Here is a 12,034-nt window from a genome sequence, read left to right as displayed (position 1 = left end):
CTTTCTGACCACCTCGGTGACTTTGGCCTGGGTGATTGATGAGTCTGCCTCTGAGTCCCCAGTCTCTGCTTCCTCTTCGGAAGATGTGACGATGGGATTGAGGAGATCCTCGAAGTATTCCTTCCACCGCCCGACAACATCCCCAGTCAGGGTCAACAGCTCCTCAACCACACTATAGACAGTGTTGGCGGAGAGCTGCTTCCGCCTCCTGAGGCGTCGGACGGTTTGTCAGAATTTCTTCGAGGCCGACCGATAGTCCTCCTCCATGGCCTCCCCGAACTCCTCCCAGACCCGAGTTTTTTGCCTCTGCGACCACACAGGCTGCAGCACACTTGGCCTGCCGGTACCTGTCATCTGCCTCTGGGGTCCCACTTACTAACAAAGACAAGTAGGGCTCCTTCTTCAGCTTGACGGCGTCCTCCAGCGTCCACTACCGGGTTCGGGGTTTGCCGCCGAGACCTTGCGACCACAGCTACGAGCAGCCACATCGACAATGGAGGTGGAGAACATATTCCACTCAGACTCCATATCTCCAACCTCCCCCGGGATCTGGGAGAAGCTCTCCCGGAGGTGGGAGTTGACGACCTTGCCAACAGAGGGTTCCGCCAGTCATTCCCAGTAGACCCTCATGCTATGTTTGGGCCTGCCAGGTCTGACCAGCTTCCTCCCCTCCCAGCGGATCCAACTCACCACCTTGTAGGGATTGGTCAACAGCTCAGCCCCTCTCTTCACCCGAGTGTCTGAGACATGTGGCCGAAGGTCAGATGATATGACTACAAAGTTGATCATTGACCTCCCAGCTCAGGGTATCCTGGTGCCACGTGCACTCATGGACACCCTTGTGCTCGAACATGGTGTTCGTGATGGACAAACTGTGGCTAGCACAGAAGTCCAACAACTGAACACCACTTGAGTTCAGATCAGGAAGGTCGTGCTTCCTGATCACCCCCCCTCCAGGTCTCACTGTCACCGCCCACGTGGGCATTGAAGTTCCCCAGGAAAACAATGGAGTCCCCAGTCGGAGCACTATCTAGTACTCCTCCCAGGGACTCCAAGAAGGTCGGGTACTCTGCACTGCTGCTCGGCCCGTAGGCAGAGACAACAGTGAGAGACCTGTCCCCGACCCGAAGGCGTAGGGACACGACCCTCTCGTTAACCGGGGTGTTGGAACACATGGCGACTGAGCTGGGGAGCAATGAGCAATGCTACCCCAGCTCACCGCCTCCCCCCGTGGGCAACGCCAGAGAAGTGGAGCACCCAGCCCCTCACCAGGAGTTGGGTACCAGATTCCAAGCATGGAGGTGAGCCCGACTATCTCTAGTTGGTACCTCTCAACCTCCCACATAAGCTCAGGCTCCTCCCCCCCAGCGAGGTGACATTCCACGTCCCAACAGCCAGAGGCTGTGAGCACGGACCAGGCCGCTGGGCCACCCGCCTTCGACTGCCACCCAGTCCTCTCTGCACCCAACCCCCATGGCCTCCTCTGCAGGTGGTGAACCCACAGGAGGGCGGGCCCACGTTGGTCTTTTGGGTTGAGCCCGGCCGGGCCCCGTGGGCTAAGGCCCGACCTCCTGGCGCTCGTTCGCGAGCCCCAACCCCAGGCCTGGCTCCAGGATGGGGCCCCGGCTCCGCCATACCAGGCGACATCTCGGTCCTTGATATCCTACTGGTCATAGGAGCTTCTGAACTGCCCTTAGACAGACCTGTCACCTCGGACCTGTTTGCCATGGGAGACCCTACCAGGGTCACGAAGCCCCTGACAACATAGCTCCTAGGATCATCCGGGTATGCAAACTCCCCCACCACAATAAGGTGGCAGTTCAAGAGGGAGCCTCTGAAACCATACAGTACCTGAAGAGTGAATACCTACAGTATATTGCTTATTTTCAATCGCATTGGAAATTTGTTAGACGAAATTGATTACAGCCAATGAAGTAGTGCGATTCTTTCTAAAACCATATTGCTGCTTGCTAAGGATATGATGTTTAGTTTTAAAAACAATCATTTAACCTCATTACAAATACCTTTTCCACAATTTTAGAAAATTGTAGTAAGAGGGAGATTGGCCTATAATTTGAAAAAACATGTTTGTCACCAAATTTGACCTGCCTCTCTGTATCAGGCAGGCGGAGTCACCTCTAGTTTTTAAATCTCGTCTTAAAACATACTTGTTTTTTATGGCTTTTGACTAGAGGGTTGATGATTTTGTTGCCAGTCTATTTATTTATTTATTTATGGATTGATTTTATGTCATTGTAGAGTGCTTTGGTCAACTTTGTTGTTTTTAAATGTGCTCTATAAATAAACTGGATTGGATTGGATTGGAAATTTGAACAATGGTATCACTTTTGCTATTTTCATTTTGAAAGGAAATTTCCCAGTCATTAATGACAAATTACAGATATATGTTAAAGTCTTAACAATGCAATAAATAATATTTTTTTAACCAAAAACATGTCAAAACGGTCACTATCAGTTGATTTTTTCCCCCCCCTTAAGTTTATGAACTACGTATGTCAGTAATTTCTTTTTCATCCGTTCCTTTAATGAACATTGAATCCAGAACTGTTTCTATTGTTTTGCTGTGATCCAAGGGGCACGTTTTAGAAGATACAGTTGAATTAGCTTCTTCTTCTTCTTTGTCTTTCGGCTGCTCCCGTTAGGGGTCGCCACAGCAGATCAATCGTTTCCATCTCACCCTGTCCTTTGTATCTTCCTCTGTCACACCAGCCACCTGCATGTCCTCCCTCCGCACATCCATAAACCTCCTCTTTGGCCTCCCTCTTCTCCTCCTGCCTGGTGGCTCCATCCTCAGCATCCTTCTCCCTATATACCCTGGGTCCCTCCTCTGCACATGTCCAAACCATCTCAATCTCACCTCTCTGACTTTGTCTCCAAACCATCCCACCGGACCTGTCCCTCTGATATGTTCATAAATCAATATGTTCATATTGATTTATTCTGCCTTACAGAAACCTGGTTACAGCAGGATGAATATGTTAGTTTAAATGAGTCAACACCCCCGAGTCACACTAACTGCCAGAATGCTCGTAGCACAGGCCGAGGCGGAGGATTAGCAGCAATCTTCCATTCCAGCTTATTAATTAATCAAAAACCCAGACAGAGCTTTAATTCATTTGAAAGCTTGACTCTTAGTCTTGTCCATCCAAATTGGAAGTCCCAAAAAACAGTTTTATTTGTTATTATCTATCGTCCACCTGGTCGTTACTGTGAGTTTCTCTGTGAATTTTCAGACCTTTTGTCTGACTTAGTGCTTAGCTCAGATAAGATAATTATAGTGGACGATTTTAACATCCACACAGATGCTGAGAATGACAGCCTCAACACTGCATTTAATCTATTATTAGACTCAGTTGGCTTTGCTCAAAATGTAAATGAGTCCACCCACCACTTTAATCATATCTTAGATCTTGTTCTGACTTATGGTATGGAAATTGAAGACTTAACAGTATTCCCTGAAAACTCCCTTCTGTCTGATCATTTCTTAATAACATTTACATTTACTCTGATGGACTACCCAGCAGTGGGGAATAAGTTTCATTACACTAGAAGTCTTTCAGAAAGCGCTGTAACTAGGTTTAAGGATATGATTCCTTCTTTATGTTCTCTAATGCCATATACCAACACAGTGCAGAGTAGCTACCTAAACTCTGTAAGTGAGATAGAGTATCTCGTCAATAGTTTTACATCCTCATTGAAGACAACTTTGGATGCTGTAGCTCCTCTGAAAAAGAGAGCTTTAAATCAGAAGTGCCTGACTCCGTGGTATAACTCACAAACTTGCAGCTTAAAGCAGATAACCCGTAAGTTGGAGAGGAAATGGCGTCTCACTAATTTAGAAGATCTTCACTTAACCTGGAAAAAGAGTCTGTTGCTCTATAAAAAAGCCCTCCGTAAAGCTAGGACATCTTACTACTCATCACTAATTGAAGAAAATAAGAACAACCCCAGGTTTCTTTTCAGCACTGTAGCCAGGCTGACAAAGAGTCAGGGCTCTATTGAGCCAAGTATTCCTTTAACTTTAACTAGTAATGACTTCATGACTTTCTTTGCTAATAAAATTTTAACTATTAAAGAAAAAATTACTCATAACCATCCCAAAGACGTATCGTTATCTTTGGCTGCTTTCAGTGATGCCGGTATTTGGTTAGACTCTTTCTCTCCGATTGTTCTGTCTGAGTTATTTTCATTAGTTACTTCCTCCAAACCATCAACATGTCTATTAGACCTCATTCCTACCAGGCTGCTCAAGGAAGCCCTACCATTAATTAATGCTTCGATCTTAAATATGATCAATCTATCTTTATTAGTTGGCTATGTACCACAGGCTTTTAAGGTGGCAGTAATTAAACCATTACTTAAAAAGCCATCACTTGACCCAGCTATCTTAGCTAATTATAGGCCAATCTCCAACCTTCCTTTTCTCTCAAAAATTCTTGAAAGGGTAGTTGTAAAACAGCTAACTGATCATCTGCAGAGGAATGGTCTATTTGAAGAGTTTCAGTCAGGTTTCAGAATTCATCATAGTACAGAAACAGCATTAGTGAAGGTTACAAATGATCTTCTTATGGCCTCAGACAGTGGACTCATCTCTGTGCTTGTTCTGTTAGACCTCAGTGCTGCTTTTGATACTGTTGACCATAAAATTTTATTACAGAGATTAGAGCATGCCATAGGTATTAAAGGCACTGCGCTGCGGTGGTTTGAATCATATTTATCTAATAGATTACAATTTGTTCATGTAAATGGGGAATCTTCTTCACAGACTAAGGTTAATTATGGAGTTCCACAAGGTTCTGTGCTAGGACCAATTTTATTCACTTTATACGTGCTTCCCTTAGGCAGTATTATTAGACGGCATTGCTTAAATTTTCATTGTTACGCAGATGATACCCAGCTTTATCTATCCATGAAGCCAGAGGACACACACCAGTTAGCTAAACTGCAGGATTGTCTTACAGACATAAAGACATGGATGACCTCTAATTTCCTGCTTTTAAACTCAGATAAAACTGAAGTTATTGTACTTGGCCCCACAAATTTTAGAAACATGGTGTCTAACCAGATCCTTACTCTGGATGGCATTACCCTGACCTCTAGTAATACTGTGAGAAATCTTGGAGTCATTTTTGATCAGGATATGTCATTCAATGCCCATATTAAACAAATATGTAGGACTGCTTTTTTGCATTTGCGCAATATCTCTAAAATTAGAAAGGCCTTGTCTCAGAGTGATGTTGAAAAACTAATTCATGCATTTATTTCCTCTAGGCTGGACTATTGTAATTCATTATCAGGTTGTCCTAAAAGTTCCCTGAAAAGCCTTCAGTTAATTCAAAATGCTGCAGCTAGAGTGCCAACAGGGACTAGAAGGAGAGAGCATATCTCACCCATATTGGCCTCTCTTCATTGGCTTCATGTTAATTCTAGAATAGAATTTAAAATTCTTCTTCTTACTTATAAGGTTTTGAATAATCAGGTCCCATCTTATCTTAGGGACCTCATAGTACCATATCACCCCAATAGAGCGCTTCGCTCTCAGACTGCAGGCTTGCTTGTAGTTCCTAGGGTTTGTAAGAGTAGAATGGGAGGCAGAGCCTTCAGCTTTCAGGCTCCTCTCCTGTGGAACCAGCTCCCAATTCAGATCAGGGAGACAGACACCCTCTCTACTTTTAAGATTAGGCTTAAAACTTTTCTTTTTGCTAAAGCTTATAGTTAGGGCTGGACCAGGTGACCCTGAACCATCCCTTAGTTATGCTGCTATAGACTTAGACTGCTGGGGGGTTCCCATGATGCACTGAGTGTTTCTTTCTCTTTTTGCTCTGTATGCACCACTCTGCATTTAATCATTAGTGATTGATCTCTGCTCCCCTCCACAGCATGTCTTTTTCCTGGTTCTCTCCCTCAGCCCCAACCAGTCCCAGCAGAAGACTGCCCCTCCCTGAGCCTGGTTCTGCTGGAGGTTTCTTCCTGTTAAAAGGGAGTTTTTCCTTCCCACTGTTGCCAAGTGCTTGCTCACAGGGGGTCGTTTTGACCGTTGGGGTTTTTCCGTAATTATTGTATGGCCTTGCCTTACAATATAAAGCGCCTTGGGGCAACTGTTTGTTGTGATTTGGCGCTATATAAATAAAATTGAATTGATTTGATTTGATTTAATCTTGTCCATTCTTGTCACTCCCAAAGACAATCTCAACATCTTCAGCTCTGCCACCTCCAGCTCTGCCTCCTGTCTTTTTGTTAGTGCCACCGTCTCTAAACCGTACAACATAGCTGGTCTCACTACTGTCTTGTAAACTTTCCCCTTCACTCTTGCAGATATTCTTCAGGCACAAATCACTCCTGCCACCTTTCTCCATCCACTCCACCCTGCCTGCAATCTCTTCTTCTCCTCTCAACCACACTCTCCGTTACTTTGAACAGTTGACCCCACATATTTAAACTCATCTACTTTCACCACTTCTACTCCTTGTAACTGCACTATTCCACAGGGCTCCCTCCCATTCCCTCCCATGTACTCAGTCTTGCTTCTACTGACTTTCATTCCCCTTCTCTCCAAAGCATATCTCCACCTCTCCAGACTAGACTCAACTTGCTCTCTACTCTCACTACAAATCACAATGTCATCTGCAAACACATAGTCCATGGGGACTCCTGTCTGATCTCATCTGTCAACCTGTCCATCACCACTGCAAACAAGAAAGGACTCAGAGCTGATCCTTGGTGTAATCCCACCTCCACCTTGAATGAGTCTGTCATTCCGACTGCGCATCTCACCGCTGTCACACTATTCTTGTACATGTCCTGCACTACCCTAACATACTTCTCTGCCACTCCAGATTTCCTCATACAATACCACAGCTCTTCTCTTGGCACCCTATCATAAGCTTTTTCTAAGTCCACAAACACACAATGTAACTCTTTCTGGCCTTCTCTGTACTTCTCCAACAGTATTCTCAGAGCAAACATTGCATGTGTAGTGCTCTTTCTCGGCATGAAACCATAATGCTGCTCACAGATCTTCACCTGTTTTCTAAGCCTAACTTCTACTACTCTTTCTCATAACTTCATGCTGTGGCTGATCAACTTTATGCCTCTGTAGTTACTGTAGCTCTGCACATCACCCTTGTTCTTGAAAATAGGAACCAGCACACTTCGTGTCCACTCCTCAGGAGACGAAGTGTGCTGGTTCCTATTTTCAATACAGTACAAGTTCCTACTTTCAATACAGTTGAATTTGCTAAGTTTCCAAAATGGCGACCACGCCTCCTTGCCGGGGCATGGCTCAGTGCAACTGCGGACTCTAGTTCTTATATTGACCTCTGTGGCCACACACCCTAATCGCTCCCCTCTCCTTATGCTAGATCTGTTCCTTAGAAATAGTAATGTTGCACAAAAATGGAGATTGAGTTATGTTGCATCTGTACTAGACTGCTGCAAGCAAACCATGAGGCAGCCCAAAATCCAGCCAAGGTCCACAAAATTTTGAACATGTTCAAAACTAGTATACGTTTAACAGAGTTTTATGCCTGACTCATTCTGAGTCATGCTGAGCTGTTACAGCTGCTTAAAGCAGGACACCGAACCTGAACGCAGGCACAAGAATATTACTGATGAAAAAGATGATTCATTTCAAATGGTGCAGATAGATAACAGGATAGGAACTGACCTTGAGATAGCGTGACAGGTGTGTGAATTAACAATGGCATGCAGGTGTGTAGACAAGACAGAAAGAATCAAGAGTGAATGAACACAGACAAACTAGATGAGTGCACTCAGGAGATAACTATGCAGGTGCAGCCTCACAGGGAGAAATCAGAACAATAAGCAGATACATGGAGATGGATTTGAACTAACACCACATGAAGTACCAAGACCACGTACCTCAGGCAAAAGTAGACACACCAGGAAGGGAAATGCAGGGAAAAGAAACAAGAAAAACACCACAGGGAACAGATCAAAGAGGGAGCAGGACCAGAACCATGGCACATACCTCTTTCTACTCCTGGGTTGGACTCTTTTTGACTTCAGTGGTGTCTTAACAGCCTCAGTTCTTTATGGCATAGATTCAACAAGGTGTGAGAAATGTTGCTCAGAGACGTTGGCCCCTGATGACATGATAGCATCACACTGTTAACACCATTACACCATCAGCCAGAATAGTTGATGGAAACCAAGAAGGATCCGTGCCTTCATCTCCTTTACGCCACATTCTTGTGTAATGTTGAGAGTGACTGAGGCATCCGGTGTGTTTGATTCATAGCCTGGCTCCTCTTTTGGGGAAGGTGAAGGAGCCTCAGGTGGAGACGATGGTGGACACTTTGTGCTCAAACATGATGTCGGACAAGGAGCAGCTCAGAGACATTTCCAGCATGGGGCTGAAGACTGTGATTGCTGAACTTCCCTTATCTTCTTCAGGTAAGCGCAGAAATATGTCTCCCATCATCCACCAGATGTCTCATCGTTTCTGATGTGGTAGTTGTGAGTTTGATGGTAGATTTTTACTTTACAGGAGCCTAATTGAGTTAAAACTACACCTTTTGTGTTTGACCTCTGGACTGTGATTTGAAGTAAATCCAAAATGGTTTCTAAAAAAATGACTTTGGTGGAAATGTAATCAGAATCAGAAAAGTTTTATTGCCATATGAGTGAACAAGTTCACAACATTAGGAAATTGCTGCAGTACTTGGTGCTAACACAAAGACGCTAAGACAAAAAAAAAAAAAAAGAGCAGTAAAACAAGTAATATATAATAAAACTTTACACTATAACAATGTTACAAAATGTTCAGAATGTATGAGCTAAGATAAATAAATGGTGATGATAAATGGTGATAAATGGTGGTGATAGCAACAATGTAGAGTTCTAAAGGTTCTTGTTGAGGGGAAAAAACTGTTCTTATGGCGGGAGGTTCTGGTCCGAAGGGACCGTAGCCTCCTGCCTGAGGGGAGGAGGTCAAAAAGGCTATATCCAGGGTGAGAAGGATCGGCTCTGATCCAACCTGAACGCCCCAGTGTCCTGGAGATGTACAGGTCCTGAAGAGATGGAAGGTTGTAGCCAATCACCTTCTCGGCAGAGCGTACAATGCGCTGTAGTCTCTGTATGTCCCTGGTGGTGGCTCCAGCGTACCATACGGTGATGGAGGTGGTGAGGATGGACTCGATGATCCTTGCTGACAGGTTGAATTTCTTCAACCACCACAGGAAGTACATCCTCTGCTGGGCCTGCTTGACAACAGAAGTAATGGTGGACTCCCACCTGAGGTCCTGGGTTAGAGTGATTCCCAGGAAACAGAATGTGTCCATTATGGTGATGGGGGTGTCTGCCAGGGTAATGAAGGGGAGAGGGGCTGTGTTCTTCCTAAAGTCCACAATAATCTCCACTGTCTTCTCGGTGTTCAGGACCTCCAGCCTATAGGCGGACTCATCCCCATCAGAGATGAGTCCGATAAGGGTGGTGTCATCTGCAAACTTGATAAGCTTGACAGACTGGTGATCAGAGGTGCAGCAGTTGGTGTACAGGGAGAAAAGCAGAGGAGAGAGGACACAGCCCTGAGGAGTACAGATACTGGTGGTCCGGGAGTCCGAGACATTCTTCCCCAGCCTCACGTGCTGCTTCCTATCCTTCAGGAAGTTGGCAATCCACCTGCAGGTAGAATCAGGCACTGTTCATCTGGAAAAGCTTATCTTGGAGAAGATGTGGGAGAATGGTATTGAAGGCAGAGCTGAAGTCCACAAACAGGATCCTAGCGTAGGTCCCGGGGAGTCCAGATGCTGCAGAACGAAGTGCAAAGCCAGAAATATGTTGTTCAAGACATGTTGTGAATGTTTTGACTTTGACGACTTCAAATTCAAATTGTATTTATGTAGCCCCAAATCACAACAGAAATCGCTCCGAGGCGCTTCAGAGACTGCAAGGTCTAACATTAGCGGACCAGGCTCAGTTGGGTGACTACCTCCTCCAGTCACCATAACAAGAATAAACAATTAACATTTAAAACAATTAACAGAAGTAATGCAAGTTAAAAGAATTTTGGCATACCAGGACCAATCTTCTCACTGCAGTTCCTTAAATTTTGTTCAGTTATTTATGGGTAATATTCAAGGGGGGGGGGGGGGGGGGGGTTGCAGATTTTAAAATATTTTTTTCCATTGCTCTGTTGGTTTACCTCAGTGTTCTTCCATTTTTGTTGCCAGGTTTGACACTAACAACAGGCATATGCAAGAAGATTACCTCCCAGCTGATTGGTGCAGTGGGCAAACAGGAAGACGTGTCAGTTCAGCTGGAGGCTTTGGACATCCTGTCGGACATGTTGGGAAGGTAATAAGTCTGTGACACTTGTTTTCAGTGAGTGCTGTTGTCACTTGTCCAGAAATTTTGTCCAACACATCTCAGCTACCACAGACTAGGTCTTTGTCAAATTCAGTGTGATTGTCATGAGTATCATTAATACTGATTGTGGAGCATTTCTGTAATGCCAAACGAACGATGTGTATCATCATTCAAGTAATCCAAAAGTTTTTTTAAAAGATATTATAACCGTCTATGGAGCACAGTGGCTTAGTGGATAGAACTATTTCCTCACAGCGAGAAAATACCAGGTTTGCTTCTGACCTGGTCCTTTCTGAGTGGAGTTTGCGTGCTCTCCGTGTGTCCTCATTGGTTCCTATCAGGTGCTTCAGCTTCTTCCCAGTTCCAAGGAGATGCAAATTAGGTGAATTAGAGACTCTAAACTGACCGTAAGTGTGAGTGACAGTTTGTCTCTACTAGAATGCTTGATGAAATTCTGTTGTACCTGCATGAATATTAAATGTACACCAGGTGGAGACATTCTATTTCAAGAACCTTGGGACATGACAACAACCATTCTGTTGCTTATAGTAGTAGACTTGTCTGTAGTCCAGGGTAAACTCCGCCTCTTGGCCAATAACCACTGGGACAGGCTTCAGCCCATATATGTGTTAACTGTGTCTGTTTTTTATTGTTTTGTGCAGGGTGAGTGGAGCACTGGTCAGTTTTCACAGCTCTCTGCTGTCCAGCCTTCTGGCTCAGGTAACGCATCCACACATGCACACACGCATGTATGCATACACGCACACACGCCCGCACTCATGTACGCACAATGTACTTGGATTTTGCTGTTATCACCCATTATATTTTACTGTATTTTTCCCGTCATCCATCCATTGACAATAAATAACAGAATGATTCAGAAAATAATTAGGAAAATAACTATTTTTGTATTCATCTATTCATTCATTCGTTCATTTTTTTTCAATCCACATGCTTTATCAGTTAACCAGCCCCAGAATGGCGGTTAGGAAGCGCTCCATATTGGCTCTTGGCCAGTTGGTGCCCTGCTGTAGCCCCGCTCTCTTTTCCCACCTGACTGAACACCTCCTGACTGAGCTGGCAAAGGGACCGCCCACTTCACTGACCAGAACATACATCCAGTGTCTGGCCACCATCAGTCGGCAGGGTGGCCATCGAGTCGGTGAGACCCGTTGACACATTTAAGCTGTGTTTATGCAAAGTGGTGGGGGGTGGGGTGGGGGGTATCAACCTGATGGCCAGCAGGTTAAACCAGATCTTCCAATATGCACGAGGGGACATCCACGTTTCACTGGGCTGTGGCACATAGAGGGTAACTTTCAAGTGGTGGGGATGGACTGGATGTTGGCGTGGGGGAATTCGACTCAGGAAGGAAGGTCACTGTGTAATGTGATGATACGGTGACCAGTGACCTGCTCCTACACCTGACCTGATCTTTAAAATGACCTTGATTTGGAATATTAAGACACAGTATGGCTTTTTAAGGGAAACAGGTGGTATCTTTTTAAAGTGATTTCAACAAGTCTGGAAGGGATTAAAAATATGGGCACCAAAAGAATGACTTGATTCAGGACATCAAAGTATTTGTTTATATCTTAAAAAGACTTGAGCTCAACACCAAACCAAAACTAAAACCATCCTGCATGAAGAAGGAACATTTTGGAACATTTAAATTTTTTTTTTG

The 12,034-nt window shown here is 44.7% G+C and overlaps 1 protein-coding gene across 1 annotated transcript in view; it reads left to right on the top strand.

The window, feature by feature from the left end:
- cand2 (cullin-associated and neddylation-dissociated 2 (putative)) overlaps positions 1-12,034 on the top strand; it is a 71,851-nt gene that overhangs the window by 8,659 nt on the left and 51,158 nt on the right. The window contains exons 3-6 of the mRNA XM_034165932.1: positions 8,282-8,436; positions 10,215-10,338; positions 11,013-11,070; positions 11,314-11,512. Of these exons, the coding sequence (XP_034021823.1) occupies positions 8,282-8,436; positions 10,215-10,338; positions 11,013-11,070; positions 11,314-11,512 (536 nt within the window). The remainder of the gene's footprint in view (positions 1-8,281; positions 8,437-10,214; positions 10,339-11,012; positions 11,071-11,313; positions 11,513-12,034) is intronic.

The sequence above is a fragment of the Thalassophryne amazonica genome, chromosome 3 (genome assembly GCF_902500255.1).
Source record: "Thalassophryne amazonica chromosome 3, fThaAma1.1, whole genome shotgun sequence".
In the NCBI taxonomy this organism is placed as follows: domain Eukaryota; kingdom Metazoa; phylum Chordata; class Actinopteri; order Batrachoidiformes; family Batrachoididae; genus Thalassophryne; species Thalassophryne amazonica.
Note: the sequence above shows the minus strand (reverse complement) of the source record. Positions and strands in the feature narration are given on the sequence as shown.